At 43.5% G+C, this 22,292-nt stretch overlaps 1 protein-coding gene across 1 annotated transcript in view; it reads right to left on the bottom strand.

The window, feature by feature from the left end:
- The window catches only part of LOC147596814 (A disintegrin and metalloproteinase with thrombospondin motifs 6-like), a 217,315-nt gene that overhangs the window by 88,451 nt on the left and 106,572 nt on the right, over positions 1–22,292 (bottom strand). Inside the window, exon 10 of the mRNA XM_086769521.1 lies at positions 7,964–8,105. Coding sequence (XP_086625647.1) covers positions 7,964–8,105 — 142 coding nt within the window. The remainder of the gene's footprint in view (positions 1–7,963; positions 8,106–22,292) is intronic.

The raw sequence follows: 22,292 nt of genomic DNA, 5'->3' as shown, positions 1-22,292 counted from the left end.
GTGGCGTTCCTCAGGGGTCGATACTGGGACAGTGGGATTGAGCGTGTCCTCAGCAAGTTTGTTGACAGCACCAAGCTGTATGGTGCCGTCAACACGCTAGAGGGAAGGGATGCCATCCAGAGGGACCTTGACAGGCTGGAGAGGTGGGCCCGTGCAAACCTCATGCAGTTCAACTAGGCCAAGTGCAAGGTCCTGCATGTGGGTCAGGGCAATCCCAAACACAAATACAGGCTGGGCAGAGAATGGATTGACAGCAGCCCTGAGGAGAACAACTTGGGACTACTGGTGGACGAGAAGCTCAACATGAGCAGACAATGTGCGCTTGCAGCTAAGAAGGCCAACTGCATCCTGGGCTGCATCAAGAGGAGCGTGGCCAGCAGGTCGAGGGAGGTGATTCTCCCCCTCTACTCTGCCCTGGTGAGACCCCACCTGGAGTACTGTGTCCAGCTCTGGAGTCTTCAACATAAGAAGGACATGGACCAGCTGGAGCGAGTCAAGTCCAGAGGAGGGCCACGAAGATGATCAGAGGGCTAGAGCACCTCTCCTATGAGGACAGGCTGAGAGAGCTGGGGCTGTTCAGCCTGGAGAAGAGAAGGCTCTGGGGAGACCTTCTAGTGGTCTTCCAGTACCTAAAGGGGGCCTACAAGAAAGCTGGAGAGGGACTTCTGACGTGGGTTTTAAACTATAAAGAGGTAGATTTAGATTAGATATAAGGAAGAAATTCTTCACTATGAGGATGGTGAGACACTGGAACAGGTTGCCTAGAGAAGCTGTGAATGCCCCATCCCTGGAAGTGTTCAAGGTCAGGTTGGATGGGGCTTTGAGCAACTTGGTCTAGTGGTAGGTGTCCCTGCCCAGGGCAGCAGGGATGTTGGAACTAGATTATCTTTAAAGTCCCTTCCAACCCAAACCATTCTATGATTCTATGAAATACTAATGGATTGGCCCTGCTGATTTCAGTGAAGCCATTGTGTGAGGGTCCGTGTAGGGCCATTGTGGGAAATTACAAGCTGCACACAGCTGTGAGAACGTGACCTTGGAGAGGGGAGCTAGGAGGGTTGTTATTGAGCAGGATGTTGCTGCTATCCAGGAACCACTGTTAGCCAGCAGGGCACGTACTTGGCAGGCCTTGCTGCATGCGCTGGCCACGTGTGCATCAACACCTGGTCAGTACTCTTCCACTGAATCTGCTGAGGGTATAAACAGAGGTGGCTCAGAGTGGAGGGAGAGAGAAAGGACCCAGAGCACACTCTACGAACAACAGGGGACGCCGTGAGGGTGCTGCGCCTACCTCCCTTCTCTGCTCTGACCCTGCTGATCATCATCCTCCTGGTTGGTGGTGTCTCTTGCTTAGTTGGGTTGGTAAGACTCATAAAGGGAGAACAATACACTGGTAACTGCTTATGCTAGGAACTGTAACTGCTTATGCTGGTAACTGCTTCTGCAAGGCTATAATAGAGCAATAAATACTGTTGTGCTTTTAAATATCATATGTTGGGTGATCTTTGTGCATAGGAATCCTACGAACCAGTTACACCAATGCATTCTTCTCCATCTCTTTGGCAGCAGAATGCAGGCCAGTTTGCTTTCACTTGGAAGGTGGTCCAGTACACCTGGAATCAATTGTCCCAGGGGTGGAAACACATCCTCATCATTTGCCATGGATTCATCCAGACTGTACTGGAAAAGGGTGGAGCTCCAGAACACCTGCAATACATTGATGACATCATTGTATGGGGCAACACAGCAGCAGAAGTGTTTGAGAAAGGGGAGAAAATAATCCAAATCCTTCTGAAAGCTGGTTTCTCCATAAAACGAAGCAAGGTGAAGAGGCCTGCACAAGATATTCAGGTTTTAGGAGTAAAATGGCAAGATAGACGTCGTCACATTCCAATGGATGTGGTCAACAAAACAACAGCTATGGCTCCACCAACTAACAAAAAGGAAACACAAGCTTTCCTGGGCGTTGTGGGTTTCTGGAGAATGCATATTCCAAATTACAGTATGATTGTAAGCCCTCTCTATGAAGTGACCCCAAAAGAAGAACGATTTTAAATGGGGCCCTGAACAATGACAAGCCTTTGAACAAATTAAACAGGAGATTGTTCATGCAGTAGCCCTTGGGCCAGTCTGGACAGGAGAAGGTGTGAAAAACATCCTCTACACCTCAGCCAGGGAGAATGGCCCTACCTGGAGTCTTTGGCAGAGAACATCAGGGGAGACTCAAGGTCGACCCCTAGGCTTTTGGAGCCGGGGATACAGAAGATCTGAGGTCCGCTACACTCCAATTGAAAAAGAAATATTGGCAGCATATGAAGGAGTTTGAGCTGCTTTGGAAGTGGTTGGTACTGAAGCACAGCTCCTCCTGGCACCCCAACTGCCAGTGCTGGGCTAGATGTTCAAAGAAAGGGTCCCCTCTACACATCATGTCCTACAGGACAAGTTGCAGAAGCCACTGAAGGCCAAGGTGAATTGAGTCAGTTTGCAGAGGTGAAAGCCATCCAGCTGGCTTTAGACATTGCTGAACGGGAAAAATGGCCTGTGCTCTATCTCTACACTGACTCATGGATGGTGGCAGATGCTCTACGGGGGTGGTTAAACAATGGAAACAGAGCAACTGGCAGTGCAGAGGCAAGCTCATCTGGGCTGCTGCATTGTGGCAGGATATTGCTGCCCAGTTAGAGAGTCTGGTTGTAAAAGTACTTCATGTAGATGCCCACATACCCAAGAGTGGAGCCACTGAAGATCATCAAAACAACCAGCGGGTGGATCAGGCTGCTAAGATTAATGTTTCCCAAGTGGACCTAGACTGGGAACACAGAGGTGAACTATTTTTAGCTCGGTGGGCCCATGACACCTCAGACCATCAGGGAAGAGATGCAACATACAATCGAGGAGGGGTGGACTTGACCATGGCCACTATTGCACAGGTTATGCATGAATATGAAACATGTGCTGCAATTAAGCAAACCAAACGGTTAAAGCCTCTGTGGTATGGAGGATGACGGCTGAAATATAAATATGGAGAGGCCTGGCAGATTGATTACATCGCACTGCCACAAACTCGCCAAGGCAAGCGCCATGTGCTTACAATGGTGGAAGCCACCACTGGGTGGCTAGAGACATATCTCGTACCCTGTGCCATTGCCCAGAACACTCTCCTGGGCCTTGAGAAGCAAGTTCTCTTGTGACATGGCACTCCAGAAAGAATTGAGTCAGACAATGGGAATCATTTCCGAAACAACCTCATAGACACCTGGGCCAAAGAGCACAGCATTGAGTGGGTATATCACATCCCCTATCACACACCAGCCTCCAGGAAAATTTAAAGGTACAATGGACTGTTGAAAACTACACTGAAAGCAATGGGTGGTGGAACCTTCAAAAACTGGGATAAACATTTAGCAAAAGCCACCTGCTTAGTCAACACTTGAGGATACACCAATCGAGCTGGCTCTGCCCAGTCAGTATTTTTACGTACTGTAGATGGTGATAAAGTCCCTGTGGTGCATCTAAGGAATATGTTGGGGAAGACAGCCTGGGTTATTCCTCTCCTGGGCAAAGGCAAACCCACCTGCAGGATTGCTTTTGCTCAAGGACCTGGATGTACTTGGTGGGTGGTGCGGAAGGATGGGGAAGTCCGATGTGTACCTCAAGAAGTTTTGATTTTAGGTGAAAATAGCCAATAATTTCATCCATATATCATCATTTCTGTAGTTATTATATGTCCTATCAAAGGTATTGCAGCAAGAATCACCCTGATCGGTGAAGAAAACTTCGATGAAACCAAGCGAGATGCAGCAGTGATAGAACCAGAAGTGGCACCCGGCAACTTCCTCGAGATCAGCATCTTCAACTAGCAGACTATGGACGTGATACACCAGCCGCACCAGATGTACCAACTGCAAGCTCCACATGCAGCATGCAACAACCTCACACTGCATACCATCTCTCTTGCCTGAAAGACTGTTATGACAGATGGAGCCCAAAGTCATGGACTAAATGAACCCAATAGACTTTGGAGGGATGGCCCATAGATTGAGGGAATGATATATGTGTGTATATGTGTGTGTATATATATATATACACAAGTATGTTATGGTTTTATTTAGTGAGGGGGGAGCTACGGTGGTAGCTTCTGTAAGAAGGTTCTACAAGTAGTTCCCCACTTTGTCTAGTGGACTCAGCTGGGCCTAGGGTGAACTTGCTGCTGGCCAGGGCCAAGCCAATTGGCAGCAGAATGTTCTTTGATAAAGCCTCTGCGATAATGTATTTAAGAAGGGGAAAAACAAAAAAAAAAAAAAAAAAGGAAGAGAATATGTGAAGCAGCTGAGAAGGAGCAGAGAGGGGGAGGTGTGAGCCTTGTGGGCCTTGCAGGCCTCACCCTCTGGCCTCCCGCCAGGCAGCCAACTGGGCCTGACTCAGCCCGGCCCGGCTGCAAGAAGTGGAGAGGAGATGTGAAGAGAACCTGAGAGGCGTCTGCCTGCCTGTTGTGAAGAATTTTTATTGTGAGACGAACGGCTGCAGATGCCAAGGTCAGTGAAGGAGGAGGGGGAGGAGTAATGCAGCTCCTGATAGAGATTCCCCTGCAGCCTGTGGTGAAGACCATGGTGGAGTGGGTTGTCCCCCTGCAGCCCATGGAGGTCCACGGAGGAGCAGAGATCCACTTGGAGCCTGTGGAGGACCCCACACTGGGGCAGGTGGATGCCTGAAGGAGGCTGTGGCCTGTGGAGTGCCCACTGGGGCAGCTGTTCTGGAGGGACTGCACCCCGTGGAAGAGATGACCCACGCCAGAGCAGTTTCACAAAGGACTGTAGCCCATGGGTGGGACCCCACAATGGAGCAGGGGAGGAATGTGAGGAGTTCTTCCTCTGATGAGGAAGGAGCGGTGTAAAGTGACGTGATAAACTGACCGTGACCCCCATTCCCTCTTCCCCACTGTGCCGCTCAGTAGAGGGGAAGGTGGTAGCGATAATGTTAAGCTTGGGAAGAGGGAGGGGTGGGGGGAGGTTATCTTGTTCTCTGTCTCATTATCCTGCTTTGGTTTTAATAACAAACAAATAGTTTTCCCCAGGTTGAGTCTGTTTTGCCCATAATGGTAACTTTAAGGATTTCTCCCTGTCCTTATCTCAAACCTCGAGCCTTTTTCCTTATATTATCTCCCCCTATTCTCTTGGAGGGTGGGAGGAGTGAGAGAGAGACTGCATAGTCTGGTCCTGATCAGGGCTAAACTACAACAAAGCCTGACGTAGATGGCATGCAATTAGGGGTGGATACTGTCCCGATTTCGGCAGAGATGGAGTTAATTTTCCTCTCAGTAGCCAGTGTGCTTGGGATTTCATGTATGAAGAATGTTGATAAAAACACCCTGATGATATGAGTTGTTGTGAATGAGACCAAGGACACTGTCCTGCTTTCCAGTCTCGCTAATTTGCAGATGCAGGAAACTGGGAGAAAGACAGACAGAATAATTGACTCAAACTGGCCAAAGAGAGTATTCCATGCCATAAACGTCATGCTCAGTATATAAGTGGGGGTTGGCCAGGACTGGTATCGGCCTTCCTGGCATCCATCCCGCTCGCTCGTTCGCTCACTGGCATTGTTCCCTCTACCTTGCTGGCTCCCTTTTTGCTCCTTTGCTTGCTGCTCGGTGTTGTTTCCATGATCACTGCTCGGGACGGGCTGTATGGGTCATTGGGACATTGGGTGGTGAGAAATCGTGCATTGTTCATTTTGTATATATTAATATCCTTATATTCTGTTAGTATTGTTTTTTTCCTTTGCTATTTTAGTAAACTGTCTTCATCTCAACCCACAAGTTTTCCTTTCTTCCCGATCCTCTCCCCCATCCCACTGTGGAGGGGCAGGATGAGTGAGAAACTGTGTGGTGACGAGGGCTAAACCACAACAGCATAGAACAGAGTATTCAACTTAACTTTTCCTGGTATTTATATCTAGTTCCACTACTCAGTTGTAAAAACCCTTTCATATATGAATAGGTCTTTCTTCTGTGGATATTTTCTATCATCTGCACTATCAGCTTGCAAAGATTAATTTTTTTCCTTTCAAAATTGTCACTTGAAATCTTTACGATTGTAATCATCGTGATGGCATTTTCAGAGCATTATGACCATGGCAGACAATATTTTTAAGTGTAGACATTATTTTAAATGCATATAATTTCTTAAGAGTGGATATTACCAGAGTTCTACAATAACCTGTTACGTAAATATATACAGTCTAAATCCTATTATTATAATAATCCTATTATTAAAAATAGAGGATTTTTTTTCAGAAACATAAGTCACGCTCACACTGATGTCATACAATGCACTATATCAATTCAAAGGACTGGTAATCTCACATGAAGACTTAATTTCTTTTAACTATTGCCTCAATTAAGTGTCAACTTCTTTTTTGCAGGTATAAGGGAATCCAAATAAAAACTTTAAAACAAAAAGAAAACAGAACACAAAGCCAAGATTACCTACATCTTCATTACTTCCAATTGTTTGCATTTTAGAAACTAGTTTAAGAACAGAAGTGTACTTTGCAGCATGATCATCACAATGATTACATAGTTTAACAGTTTGAAGAGAGAAAGAAAAAAAACCAGAACACATACATGTAGAAAAGACAGGTTTTGCACATTATTAACTTTCCAGTTTAATTTAAAGTGCCGTATATCTCCAAAAGGCTGTACTATAAATCATGGATTAAATTACTGCAGATTTCCTTAATCTGATAATAAAGAGTGTATGTGGTGAGAATTTGTAAGAAAAAAAAAAGGGTATGCCTTAGACGTAGTGCACAGGTAACAGGGCCCTTAAAGAACAGTGGTGGGAAGTGGTGGGAGGAGGAACAATAAAGGCCAAAAGAAGTTTGATGACAGATCAGGAATAGAAGATCCAGTGAGTTAATCAGCCAACTACATACAGCTTTTAAATCCTTTGCACAAAGCGATCTGCCAAAGAGGCATCCCAAGAATAATATTGTATTTATCTCCCCAAGGATATTAAAAATGTACTTTCTTTGTAGCTATCCTTTAGAGAAGTTAATAGAGTAAATTCCATGATTACATTGTTTTATTTGAATAATCTAATAATTAAAATATTATTAAAACTATATATTTTTAAACCACTTGATATGTTTTCAAGGTTTATTTAATTTAGTCTCAGCTGATTATTTGATGACAAGCACAGCAGAATGCATCCTTTTACCATGTACTGTGGACTGCACGATTTTAAGTAATATTTATAAATTTATTGCATAATGGCCTAAGTGTGCAGGGTTTTATTTATACTATAAATTTCTTTACCTTAAATATTGCACACTGGTACTTGCAGCCAAAGCTTTGCTAGTACTTAGCTATTCAGTGTTCTATTCAGCTATCTAGCTTCATGTTCCTCTGTTCCCATAATCAATTATTCTTCATTTCAAAAAAAGATCTGAACAATGTGAGAAACAATAAACTCAATATCAGGAAAAAAAACCAAAACAACAAACCAACACCAGACTTGACAAATCAATACAAGTACAAAAGTAACTTCAAAATGTAGCTTTAAATTGAAAAGTTAAAGCCAGCACAATAGATGTAATGTTTCAAGATTAATACAACATTAATCTGATCTCATTTAACTGAAATCAGGGAAAATTCTGTAGTACACTTTACAAGGAGCAGGATCAAGTGTTCTGGGCTCTTTTTTTTTCCCCTAAAATTAAAGAATGCTTCTCCAGCTCATTGTTACCCACACATTTTGGTGTACAGTATACACAAATGACTCAAGCAAAAGATGCAGCATAAAGATTAAAATGTACCCTTTGCTTACATATGATGGCACCAAACAGTGTGCTATCAGAAATCTATAACCCACTACTGCAACTTAATAAAGATTTATGTTATAAAGGAATATATACAAATGACTAAGCAGAACAACTCAGCATAAGGATTAAGACTTCTTACCCCATATTTACATTGGCGGGATGTTACTCCATATTGGAAGCGACACTGTTCATCAGCATCATACACCTGACCTGGGGCCACAGCTGGATAAAGAAAGTCACGCTTGGGAGGCTCATTATCAAGGCAAGTACCACGGCCTGAACTGTTCAACATAAAGGATCAAAGGAATTAGGAATTCTACTGTTTGCAAATCACAGTAACAATATCGTGTATCTAGTTCTTACTTTTAACAGCACTGGGTGTGAAACAAATATGATTGCAATAAACAGTAAGATGGTACACCCATAGTAAAGATACAAAAATAATTAGAAGGAATTAAGAGATTAAAAAAATTTTCATCATTATTATTAACAAAAATGCTTATTTTAGATTATGAAATATATTTCATATATTATCCTTTTTAAAAGTACAATAATTTCTGAGCCACACAAGACTGATTTTCATTTTTGTTTTAAGATTCCTATTTGTTCTCACTGAAGAATAGCTATATTTGGTCATAGAATGAAAAATAAACAAATTAAGCAAATAAAAGAAATTAAATTTACAAATTTTAATGACTCTTCTGATCTTTCTAACAGCTAAGTACAATCTTATACATATGAGTAGCTCAATTGATTTATATAAAAGTACAACACATTTAAATTTCAACATGACTAAACGTTTATAGGATTAGGACCTTAACATGCATACTTTTATTCCATTTGAGTGAACAAAATAATTACAGTAATAAAAATTCCCCAGGATCTTCAAATTTACCTATACTTGGGTGAGTGACAAAATTTTTATGGATCCAAGGATCTTTTCTATTGTATTAATAATATTTAGTCTTTAAAAATTCACATTAGAACTAAGTTCATCATCTTTGAAAACTTTAATATTCTCTTCCTTTCACTGTTTTGTTTGGTGGGTTTGGTTTGGTTTTGGTTTTTTTTTTTCAAAATATGCCCATATTCAACCACAATATTTTAGTGTAGTGGAACAAATAACAAAAGAAAGGCAAAGTCAGAGTTCTTTTGTTTAGAAAACTTTGTAATTTGCTAAATAAAATTATACAGTTTTATTTAGTCAGTGTGCATAAAAGAGGATAGATGCTTTAATTTCACATGTGAATAAGTGAGGATTTTAAAAGAATTCTTATGCCAACACTTTAAATTTTCTTCCAACATTCCTATAAATTTTGCCAGGATTTATGGGGGTTTTTCCAAATCTTTTCCATGCACCCTGCCAAAGGAACATAATTTCCGAAGTTTATGTTCTACAATGTTTTTTTGAGATCTCCAATTTTCTATACTTTTTATTTGCACATAAAAAAGAGCAAAAAGCCCCCTTTAACCATACATTTAATGTTCTCATTTTAACTTTATTTTATTCATTTCTTTGAAATACTATAATAAACCCTTTGGAAAAACAAAGAAACAAATAAGTGCCAACCATTTAAGAAGAATGCAAACAGCAACTAAGGCAATAAGCAGGTAAATACAGAAAAAAAATTATGATATTCAGTTACTAATCCCAATGAATTTAATGTGATTCACCTGCACATAACATCCTCCTCCTCCAACTCAGTTGAAATCTACCTTTAAAATATCACATGTATGGTTCTGGCATAAAAAAATAATGTACTTGCCCCTTTATTCCAGTTTTAATTATTGCAAGCATATATATTTTCTAATAGCAGAAATTGGGAAACCATCCTACATTCTTTTGAATCTAAATATTTCAGTGCTGCATTTTGCATGTATGAAGAGTACATGTTAACAATTCCAACATGGAAATAACTCAAATACAATCTGATCTTTCTGTATTGTTTGTACCAAACTGCATATAGGAATTTTGCTTAAACAAGCCTTGGGAAGTTTAGCATTTGACGTCAGCTTGAGCTTATATTGCATATGATGGGAATATTTCCATAGATTCCAATAGTGTAGAGGTTGATCTATAAATTGTGATCCTTTAAACAGACAGCCAAGGGCACCGCATTTAAAAACTCTTATTACCTTGATGACTCTCTCCATAGGCATATGGACCCCTGAAAGGATTAGATTACAGAATCAGATCTAAATCTTTAAATGCATCGAACCTGTAAATTAAAGTCTATACCTACTCTACAAGACCTCTAATTGCAGAAATGTAAGTTAAAATCCTTGTACTAAATACAAAAATATGCCTGCTCTGCTCTAATGACAAGATTTTCACCATAAAGAAATGTTGTAGTAGTAAAAAAAAAGAAAATTGCTACTAAGCACTCATTCACTTACTAGCTACATTACATCACCATCTCTCAGACTGAAAATTTGTTTCTCTCTTGCCTTCTGCTTCAGTTCTATTATTTCTCTCAAGTATTTGAACAAAATTGACACATTTTGAAAAATTAGTGTGGAAATCTGATACTGTATTGTGTGAATTGAAGTATTTTAGAAAATAAATATGATGTGTTATAAAACACATTCATAAAACCAGAGACTTCCCATTGGTAATGAAGGGTCTCACCAAAGCTGGGCAAATTAATCTTCTGTTTTGAAGAATATAATGGATACTAGAGCATTCTCTGAAAGCTTAAAATCTCAGACATGCTATCACTGCTAACTGCTTGATCAATATAACAGCAACCAGGGATTAAACATTAGAATCTTTACAGACTGAACAATGCAATACAGAGGATCACCATCTCTGTGCAGATATCACTTTTATACTCAAGAAAAAGTAAAAACCTCTCAGAGCTTATGCTCATATTACAATATCTATTCCCAAATATCTCAGTGTCGTGGTTTAGCACTCAGCAACACACACAGTACAACATAACTCCTTCAACGGTTGAAAAAAATATCCCAGATTACTGGCACTGAAAAGAGGTTTTGAATGTTAAAGAACTGTCTCATTCATGGATGTGGACTATAATGCAAGCTATGATTAACAATCGTATAATTAATGTATTATAATGATTACACAAACTGCTTCTCTTTTTTTTTTAATTGGGTAGTCTTTTAAGAAAAACACAGACTTTTGAAGTTTGAGAAATCTACAATTGGGGAAAAAACCTTTTTATCTCATTATGTTAGCTTAAAAAAATCTCCTACTAAACTTTAAAGAAAAAAAGAGGAAAATTATAATCCAAAGTGCAGATCAATAGATAATATTGAATGTAAAATTTCTCCACTGATGTGTAGAGAGAGAGATGAAATTTTGATATTATTGACGTGACCTTATCTTACAAAACTAGTCATGGCTTGAATACTTTTAAAAAGTTAATTTAGATTTCTAGAGTACCAGGGGATTGGCCATTATGCCATGGACACGATATGAGGGGTATATAGAAGCATCCTATATTTATCTTGCATATCCACTTGTATGTCCAAGATTCTTGGCTAGATGATGCCTGTGCCCAGACACTGGAAAATTTTTGATAATGTCTACATGGCTTGCTTGGACTAAGGTAGTTTTGTTTCCTTTGCAGAGTTAAAAAGCTATAGTCTCGAGATCTAAATCCTGCTGTACGGCAATTCTAGAGACTCTCCAATAATTACCTGTGCTAGATCTTACTTATTCAAATAGTTTAAAGACTCTGGTTCTTCATTTCTCTTCAAAAGACAATCCTGCCTTTGAAAGACAGAGTTAGCCATCTGTCTTCTTGTAAAACTTTCGCCTATCTGATACTGACAAGCTTAAGAAACTATGGCCACGAGCAGGTTGAAAGGTTATGGGTGAGAATTAGAGACCGAGGCAACAAAGGGAACCTTGTGGTCGATGTTTACTACAGGTCACCTGATCAAGGGGATCCTATTGACGAAGCCTTCTTACTCCAGCTACAGGAGGCATCGCACTCACAGGCTCTCGTCCTGCTGGACGACTTCAACCACCCCGACATCTGCTGGAAAAGTGGCACGGCAAGCCGTAGGCAGTCCAGGAGACTCCTGGAGTGCACTGAGGATAACTTCTTAAGCCAGGTAATAGACAGCCCTACCAGAGGGAATACTGGACCTGATGGTCACCAACGCAAGTGAGCTAATTGGTGACGTCAAGACTGGAAGCAGCCTGGGCTGCAGTGAGCATGCACTGGTGGAGTTTGCAGTCCTGAGGGAAATGGGTCAGGCAAAGAGTCAAGTCAAGACCCTGAATTTGAGGAAAGCAAACTTGCAGCTCTTCAAGGAGTTAGTCAATAGGACCCCCTGGGAAACCGCCCTCACGGACAACAGAGCAGAACAGAGCTGGCAGATCTTTAAGGACGCCTTCCGTAGAGCACAAGAGTCCTCGATTCCCAGGTGTAAGAAAGCAGGCAAGAAAGGCAAGAGACTGGCATGGCTGAGTCAAGAACTGCTGGTCAAACTAAAGGCCAAGAAGGAAATGCAGAGATGGGGGAAGCAGGGACAGGTATCCTGGCAAGAGTATAGGGATGCTGCCCAGTTGGGTAGGGATGGGGTCAGGAAGGCCAAGGTGCGGCTGGAGCTGAGCTTGGCAAGGGACACAAAGAATAACAACCATAGAATCATAGAATTTTTAAGGTTGGAAAAAGACCTCCAAGATCATCAAGTCCAACCGTTAACCTACTAAACCATGTCCTGAAGGGCTTCTACAGGTATGTCAGCCAGAAAAGGAAGGACAAAGAAAGCGTATCTCTCCCCCGATGAACACGAATGGCAAACTGGTAACAACAAATGAGGAGAAGGCTGAGGTACTCAACAACTTTTTTGCCTCAGTCCTCACTGGTAACTCTTCTTCCCACACTTCTCAAGTGGATGGACCTCAGGGCAGGGACTACAGGAGCAAAGTCCCTCCTGCTGTAAGAGAAGATCAGGTTCGTGACCACCTCAGGAACCTGAATATACATAACTCTATGGGACCCGATGAGATGCATCCCAGAGTCCTGAGGGAACTGACTGATGTAGTTGCCAAGCCACTCTCCAAGATATTTGAAAAGTCATGGCAGTCAGGTGAAGTCCCTCTTAACTGGAAAAAGGAAAACATTGCACCCATTTTTAAAAAGGGTAAAACGGAGGATCCTGAGAACTACCGACCTGTCAGCCTCACCTTTGTGCCTGGGAAGATCATGGAACAGATCCTGCTAGAAGCTATGCTGAGGCACATGGAGGACAGGGAGGTGGTTCGAGACAGCCAGCATGGCTTCACCAAGGGCAAGTCCTGCCTGACAAACCTAGTGGTCTCCTATGATGGAGTGACTACATCAGTGGACAAAGGAAGAGCTACAGACATCATCTACCTGGACTTCTGTAAGGCCTTCAACACAATCCCCCACAGCATCCTTCCTTCTAAATTGGAGAGATATGGATTTGATGGGTGGACTGTTCAGTGGATGAGGAGTTGGTTGAATGGTCACATCCAGACGGTAGTGGTCAACGGCTCAATGTCCAGATGGAGGTCGGTGACAAATGGTGTCCCTCAAGGGTCCATACTGCCATCCAAAGGGACCTGGAGTAGTGGGCCCATGTGAACCTCATGAGGTTCAATAAGACCAAGTGCAAGGTCCTGCATGTGTGTCGGGGCAACCTCCAGTATCAATACAGGATGGGGGATGAAGGGATTGAGTGCAATCCTGCCAAGAAAGACTTGGGGATACTGGTGGGTGAAAAGCTGGACATGAGCCGGCAATGTGTGCTTGCAGCCCAGAAGGCCAACCACATCCTGGGCTGCATCAAAAGGAGTGTGGCCAGCAGATCGAGGGAGGTGATTCTGCCCCTCTACTCCGCTCTGGTGAGACCGCACCTGCAGTACTGCATCCAGCTCTGGAATCCTCAGTATAGGAAAGATATGGACCCGTTGAAGCGAGTCCAGAGGAGGGCCGCAAAGATGATCAGAGGGATGAAACATATCTCCTATGAAGAAAGGCTGAGAGAATTGGAGTTGTTCAGTCTGGAGAAGAGGAGGCTCCGGGGAGACCTTATTGTGGCCTTCCAGTACTTAAAGGGGGCCTATAAGAAAGATGGGGACAAACTTTTTCACTATAAGGACAATGGTTTTAAACTGAAAGAGGGTAGATATAGAGTAGACATAAGGAAAAAATTTTTTACATTTAAGATGATGAAGCTCTGGCACAGGTTTCCCAGAGAGGTGGTGGATGCCCCATCCCTGGAAACATTCAAGGTCAGGCTGAACGGGACTCTGAGCAACCTGATCTCATTCAAGTTGTCCCTGCTCACTGCAGGGTGGTTGAACTAGATGACCTTTAAAGGTCCCATCCAACCCTAACTGTTCTATGATTCTATGATATGTCATGCAAACTCAAGGCCTCTGGTTTCTGCTTGGGTATGTGCATTTCATCCCACCTTGCTCTTTCTTGTTAGATATAGCTAAATGAATCCTAAACTTCTCATACTCACTAAGCACAGAAACAAACAAACAAACAAACACACACTTGTCTTCCTTGTTTGTGGTCTAGTGGGTCCTGTCTCAGCTGTTCTCCTGTTTTTAAGGAAAAATTGAGAGAAAGGGGGCAAAGTCTAATCTATCCGGAATAAAAATCTGAGGACACAGATAACAGCATCTTGAGGGTTTGCCTCTGAAGCTCTAAATCAGAATCTTCCTTATCTGTTGCTAAGTTATGAAAAAGTATTAGAAAAAAATGGAATCATTTTTCCTGTCTGGATGTAAATTGTTCTGCTATTTGTAGTAGCAGTCAGGAAATTGCTACCACATGAAATTCACTATTTTTCTTTGCTTCTTGCTCACTGATCATTACCTGCAATAAAAATACCTCTGCTCTTAAAGCTTTTCTGCCTCAAGGAAAGGTATGAATGGGTAAAAAAGTAGTGATCTAGGCTTCTGACAGCTGTCCTTCAGGTACCTGTGTAACTCTGTATTAACAGTTTCCTGTTGTCATCGAAAAGATGACATGAAAATATAGCTAAAATATTATAAAAGATGATTTACTATTGGAGCTGCTATTTCTAGGTTTGTTTTTTTTTTTCACTCTAGTTCAAATATCACCTAGTATCTTCAGTAATTTTTTTTTATGAAATTCACAGATGGTAGTAATTAAAGTAGAGTTGCAAATACTGGTAATGTTAGAAAAGTATCTCAAAATCCCGAAGAAAATAGAACTACAGGAATAGATTCAGACTACTATTCTTACTTCATGCTAATATAAATACAATTTCAGTGGCATCCCGACACTTAAAAATGAAATTTAAGAGTTCAGAAGACAGCAACACAGAGAAGTAAGATGAGATAGAGTAGAACTGAAATATGAAAAAACAAACCCCCAGATACTACAAAAAAAATACTGAATTGCTGCAGTGGGCAAAGAAAAGGGAATTAATCCCCACAGTTGATGATGCTTTTGAACTCCCGACATGGGAAAAGATAGGAAAAGAGCTGTGGGATGAAATAAGTAAGGGATCAAAGGAGGCGAGCAAACTCTCCACCGTGTGGAGGCTAATTAACGAAACATTGATAAGCATGAAAGCCGAACGTTCAGTCGTCGCGTCTGCTTTTGCAGCCTTAACTCCAGCCGGCGGGTCCACCTCTGCTACTAGCATGCTGTTCTCGGGTCCAATGAGCCCTGCCGCCGCCCCGGCCCGTGCTGAGGGTGGGGGGGTTCGAGCCCCAGCAAGGACTCCAGGAAATGCAGCCACAGCCCCTATAACTATAGATATGTGGGCACCAGAGGGAAAAACTGCCAAAGGCTTTTCACCACCACCAGATGTACCACCGCCAGGCACCCTGCCATGCTGCGCCAGTGCAGGCTCAGAGTCACGAGCCTTTTCGCCGGCACCAACAGCTCCGGTTTATCCCCCGTTACCACCTTCTTCCCTGCCACCACGGCGTGAGGAAGAGGGGGATGAACACTCATCCGTCTTGAAGGATGCACAGCTGCAAGAGACGCTAAAAAGGCTGGAAGCCCTAGAGGTTCGCCTAGAAGCGTCGCTGGGAAACTTGTCAACTCCTTCGCCTGTGCCACATCGAGACCTGCCAGCATCCAACCTATTCGTTCCGAACGGAGCATCGGGTGAGATCAGTCTTTTTGCACCTTTGCAAGGGACGCCGGCGGGAGGGGCCGGGGTTTTGAATCCGATAGTGCAGTGGAAAGAGGTGATTCGAGATGCTTTGATAGAAGGAGAGCCTTTGCCCATGGCATTTCCAGTTGTGACCAATAATACTGGGAGAAGTGTGTGGCAAGCATTAGACTGGAAAATATTGAAGGAAGCTAAAAGTACAGTGCAGTGCTAAAATCATCATATACTCAATCTGTGTTGCAGCATATTTTTTTGTCACACTTGTTAACTCCTTATGATACTATAATGATTGTCCAGATGCTTTTGCTACTGTCACAGCAGCTGCAGTTCTTTCAGCACTGGCAGACTGTTGGATACCTGGAGTACCAGGGGCACTTAGTGAACAATCCAGACTGAATGGAATTGTTATGTTTGTGAGCAGCAGGCCTCAAGGACATCACTGAAGCCGCTTGTGAGAAAGTACTGAAGCTGCCTGTAAGAAAGTACTGAAGCCACCTGTGAGAAAATAATGAGGCTGCCTGTGATAAAGTAATGCAGCTTCCTGTGAGAAAGTAAAGGAAGCAACCTTGAGAAGAAGGAAAACAGCTGGCATACGTGACTGGGGGCTGAACGTGACACAGGGTGCAGGTGGAGAGAGCCGTGCGCGTGAACAAAGAGACTTAACCAATCATATTTTAGCTAGGAGTGCGTGCGTGATATAGTTAACCAATTAGTAGAGAGCTTGCGCATGATACGGAATTAGAAGGGCTATATTAACCGGGATGTATCAACAATAAATTGGCATTTGCTTGATCATATTGGTTGTGAGCAGTGTCCGTGACTTCCGCGTCAACAGGTGGCGCCCGAACAGGGACCCTCAGATCGGTGTTGGACATCCCGACGGAACCGAAGAAGGAAAGAAGAAATGAGGGGGCGGAAGCCGGTCGAAGGCGAGTGCTGCCCCGGCACTCGGGAAGTCGCTATAGCGCAAAAAGGTACAAAAGGTACGGAGGGAATCTCGTCTTGGCCAGGCGAGCGGCCGGGGAGGAGATGGGGTCCACACTGACCAAAGAGGAGTCAGCAGTGGTTAAGCTCCTTCAACATATGCTCTCTATGAGAGGACTGAGTTATGACTCGGCCGTCCTAGAAGCTTTGCTGCAGTGGGCAAAGAAAAGGGAATTAATCTCCACAGTTGATGCTGCTTTTGAACTCCCGACATGGGAAAAGATAGGAAAAGAGCTGTGGGATGAAATAAGTAAAGGATCAAAGGATGCGAGCAAACTCTCCACCATGTGGAGGCTAATTAACAAAACATTGATAAGCATGAAAGCCGAACGTTCAGTTCCCACATCTGCTTTTGCGGCCTTAACTCCAGCCGACGGGTCCACCTCCGCTACTAGCATGCCGTTCTCGGGTTTAACGAGCCCTGCCGCCGCCCCGGCTGGTGCTGAGGGTGGGGGGGTTCGAGCCCCAGCAGGGACTCCAGGAAATGCAGCCACAGCCCCTATAACTATAGATATGTGGGCACCAGAGGGAAAAACTGCCAAAGGCTTTTCGCCACCACCAGATGTACCACCGCCAGGCACCCCGTCACACTGCACCAGCGCAGGCTCAGAGTCACGAGCCTTTTCGCCGGCGCCAGCAGCTCCGGTTTATCCCTCGTTACCACCTTCTTCCCTGCCACCACGGCGTGAGGAAGAGGGGGATGAACACTCATCCGTCTTGAAGGATGCACAGCTGCAAGAGACGCTAAAAAGGCTGGAAGCCCTAGAGGTTCACCTAGAAGCGTCGCTGGGAAACTTGTCAACTCCTTCGCCTGTGCCACATCGAGACCTGCCAGCGTCCAACCTATTCGTTCCGAACGGAGCATCGGGTGAGATCAGTCTTTTTGCACCTTTGCAAGGGACGCTGGCGGGAGGGGCTGGGGATTTGAATCCGATAGTGCAGTGGAAAGAGGTGATTCGAGATGCTTTGATAGAAGGAGAGCCTTTGCCCATGGCATTTCCAGTTGTGACCAATAATACTGGGAGAAGTGTGTGGCAGGCATTAGACTGGAAAATATTGAAGGAAGCTAAAAGTGCAGTTACTCAGTATGGGCTAAAATCATCATATACTCAATCTGTGTTGCAGCATAATTTTTTTGTCACAGTTGTTAACTCCTTATGATATTAGAATGATTGTCCAGATGCTTTTGCTACCGTCACAGCAGCTGCAGTTTTTTCAGCACTGGCAGACTGCTTGTGATAAGGCAACTGCAACTCCTCGACAACAGGGTGATCCATTATTCGGGGTGCAAACTCAAATGCTGACGGGAGCGGGACCCTACACACGATCTGATTGGCAAGCACAATTTGCTACCGAAGTGTTACAACTGGGCCAAGATTTGGCTTATAGAGCGCTTGCTAGGGTGCACGATGAAAAGTCCAGACCTGCCTTTACGTCAGTAAGGCAAGGTCCCACAGAACCATATGGGAAATTTATTGATCGGTTGCACACTGCAATTATGGCTCACCCTGATCTGGATGATGACATGAAAGCAAAGTTCTTAGATATGCTTGCCTTTAATAATGCTAATGAAAAAACTAAGAGAGCCCTTAGTGTGCTGCCAAAAGGATCTAGTACAGGGCAACTGCTGGAAGCTGCCGAGCGAATGTTAGAACAACAAAAGGCTCCAGTCATGGTTGCTGCTGTAGGTGCAGCAGTTAAACCGTTGATATCAATAAAGCGGCGCGTGATTAACTGTCTGTAACCCCCATTCCCTCTTCCCGCCCCCCCCGCCCCCCATCCCTGTCCCGCTCAGGGGGCAGGGGAGGGAGGTGGAGATGGTGTTAAGCCCGGGAAGAGGGAGGGGTGGGGGGAGGTTTTCTTGTTCCCTTTTTCCTTATCCTGCTTTGGTTTTAGTGATGGTCTGTTTTGCCTGTAGCGGTGGCTTTAAGGATCCCTCCCTATTCTTGTCTTAAACCTCGGGTTTTAGTTTTCTTTCCTCCTATATGCCCGGGGCCACGGCCGCCGCCAGGCGCCCCCACCCCCCCGCCCCTGACATGGTTAACAGATACTCCTGTCTGAGTCGAGCTTTGTATAAGTGGAAGGACCGTTCCCTCTTATAACATGGGGGAAGGGATACGCTCATGTCTTTACAGGAGCAGTAAACAAGTGGATCCCTGTCTGTATCATCTGCGGGTATTTCAGAACATGTTTGGTTGACCTGCCAGATACCGGTAGGACGGCAACTCTGTGTAAAACAGCAGCAGCCACGAGTGCTGAGTGCTAAAACTACAAAAGATGGAACTTTTTGGGATCAGTAGATGGACTTCTGTCTATTTTTTTTTAACTATTCAAGCGCTAATGTTTCTAGAGGGGTAATGACTGTAAATGCTTTAAGATCTATACATTGCAATGACACAGCATGGTGTAATCATGCGAGCACATATCAAAATCCAGACAGCATAAAAGACCTAAACGAAGTACACATAGCTTTGAATCTGATTGCCAAGATAATATAGAGTTTTGGAAACCAAGTGAAATTATTGGTGCTTCAATCTTTGCACCTGGTGTGGCAAGTGCCCAGGCGTTAACTACGCTAAATAAATTGGGCTGTTGGCTTGCTAAGCAAATAAATACAAGTGCATCGGCACTATCAACGCTGTTAACTGATGTAGATTCTATATACTGTGCTACTTTACAAAACAGAACCGCTGTTAGCCTACAGAGCACATACTTGACAGGCCTTGTTGCATGTGCTGGCCACACATGCAGCAACGTCTGGGCAGGCCTTGTTGTATGCACTGGCCATGCGTGCAGCAACACCTAGTCAGTACTCTTTCACTGAATCTGCTGAGGGTATAAACAGAGGTGGCTCGGAGCGGGGGAGAGAGGACGGACCCAGAGCACACTTTATTTACAACAGGGGACGCCCTGAAGGTGCTGTGCCTGCCTCGCTTCTCTGCTCTGACCCGGCTGATCATCATCCTCTTGCTCGGCGGTGTCTTTGGCGTAGTTGGGTTGGTAACAGAATAGATCAGCAATAGATTTTTTATTATTAGCACAAAATCATGATTGTCAGGATTTTGATGGGCTTTGCTGCATGAATCTGTCTGGTCATTCGGAATCTATTCACAAAAGTATTCAAAACTTGCAAAAAGGAGTACAAAAACAGCAACAAAGTGATGGTTTTGATATATTCAGAAATCTTTTGGTGACTTGATATAAGCTTGTTACTAATAGCTGTAGGATGCTTATTCATTCCTTTTATATATGTATTTTGATCTATATTCTGTGTCTTAAAATGTGTGCAGACTTTAATAGATAAAGCGTTGAAACAAGCCTCTTCTCATAAACAAAGAAGGGGGAGATGTGGTATTTCGCTGAGCCAGTATGGGATCAGTGAAAGCACACCGACCTTGGGGGAGGAATGCAATCATGCTCTCAGGAAGAAAGCCATGGAATGAGAAGGGAAGCTTTAAGATACAAAACATTGTTAGCAGAATTTATGGCTTGTTTCAACAGAGGCCTGCAGAAAACTAGTCATTGCTCTTGTGGATAAGAGAGTTACTGGAGTTGTTATATCTATAATAGTAGAAGAATGTTATAGTAGAAAATTACTAGAAGGTAGTGAAACTTAGTTTTGCTTCGTAATCATGAATATGTATAACGTGTGATCAGTAATTTTATTAACTAAGCTTGTGTGTGGCATAGCTGGGTGGTTGCTGTCCTTGGTTAAAATCGGAATTGTGATACTAGGCATCATACTAGGCATAATCATTAACATACCATGCTTGCAAAAAATGATTAACAACTCAATACAGACAATCTGGATAAAAAAAAACCCAACAAAACAAACAAACAAACAAACACAAAAACAAAAAAATCAAACCAAACCAAACCAAAACCAAAACCAAAACCAAAACCAAAACCAAAAAAACAAAACCCAAACAACCATGAACCGAGTTGATATTGTAGTAAAATAAGGTCAGGAGTACCAAAAAGGGCCATAGGAGGACCATGTTATTTTGGGAAATTGATAATGTTTGCTCCATCTATGAGAACATTACGGAATCATACTCGAGCAAGAAGATCGCTAGAAGTATTGACTCCCCATTGTGACAGCAATTTAACCCTGTTGGGGACAGCTGAGCGGATAGCATTATCTTTATTTGTTCCTTGGGCAGCAACTGCAAAAACTTTAGCTAACTTAAATAAATTGGCTTGTTGGGCACAAAAGCAAATGAATTTACCCTCTAGCATGTTATCAGGATTATTAGAAGACATGGATAGCATGCGTCATGATATTTTTGCAGAATCTAGCAGCCATTGATTTTTTGTTATTAGCGCATGGACATGGATGTGAAGATTTTGAAGGTATGTGTTGCATGAATGTTTCTGATCACTCTAAGTCGATACGCTATCAGTTGACAGAGTTACGACGCAACATGCATGCAATACAAGTGGAAAGCAGGTTAACAGACTGGTTGAAATCCTTGGGGGTCACAGGCTGGCTAAAAGATTTGATAGTTTATGGGTTGGTATTATTGACGGGTTTGCTGTTGACACTGATGATTTTGGGGTGTATTTTAAAATGCTTTGTGAAAGCTATGGAATGTATGATGAAACTGGGTCTGGATTGTTCAAAACAAAAAGGGGGATTTGTTGGATACCTGGAGTACCAGGGGCACTTAGTGAACAATCCAGACCGAATGGAATTGTTATGTTTGTGAGCAGCAGGCCTCAAGGACATCACTGAAGCTGCTTGTGAGAAAGTACTGAAGCTGCCTGTAAGAAATTGTAAGGTGACAGTCAGAATTACCAAGACGTGAAATAATCTCTCAGAAGAGATGGGAAAACCCTATTCTTTGTCATACTTAGAACTAGACCTGCTGGCGACGCTTCTTTTGATGCAGCCCAGAATGCAGTTGGCTTTCTGGGCTGCAAGTGCACATTGCTGGCTCACGTTGAGCTTCTCATCCACCAGCACTCCCAAGTCCTTCTCCTCAGGGCTGCTGTCAATCCATTCTCCGCCCAGCCTATATTTGTGCCTGGGACTGCCCTGACCCATGTGCAGGACCCTTGCACTTGGCCTGGTTGAACTTCATGAGATACAACCAGGCCTGCCTCTCCAGCCTGTCAAGGTCCCTCTGGACGGCATCCCTCCCCCTCCAGCATGTTGACCGCACCACAGACCTTGGTGTCATCAATGAACTTGCTGAGGCTGCCTTGGGGCAGCGAGGAAGTGATGCAGCAAGCTCTGCCCTGGACATCAGGAGGGCAGAATTTGGCCTCTTCAGGGATCTAATGGGCAAAGTGCCATGGGAGGCAGCCCTGGAGGGAAGAGGGGCCCAGGAAAGTTGGTCCATATTCAAGGAGCACCTCCTCCAAGCTCAGCAGCG

The sequence above is a fragment of the Chlamydotis macqueenii genome, chromosome W (assembly GCF_036417535.1).
Source record: "Chlamydotis macqueenii isolate bChlMac1 chromosome W, bChlMac1.mat, whole genome shotgun sequence".
In the NCBI taxonomy this organism is placed as follows: domain Eukaryota; kingdom Metazoa; phylum Chordata; class Aves; order Otidiformes; family Otididae; genus Chlamydotis; species Chlamydotis macqueenii.
This window is presented reverse-complemented; position numbering and strand designations above follow the sequence as displayed.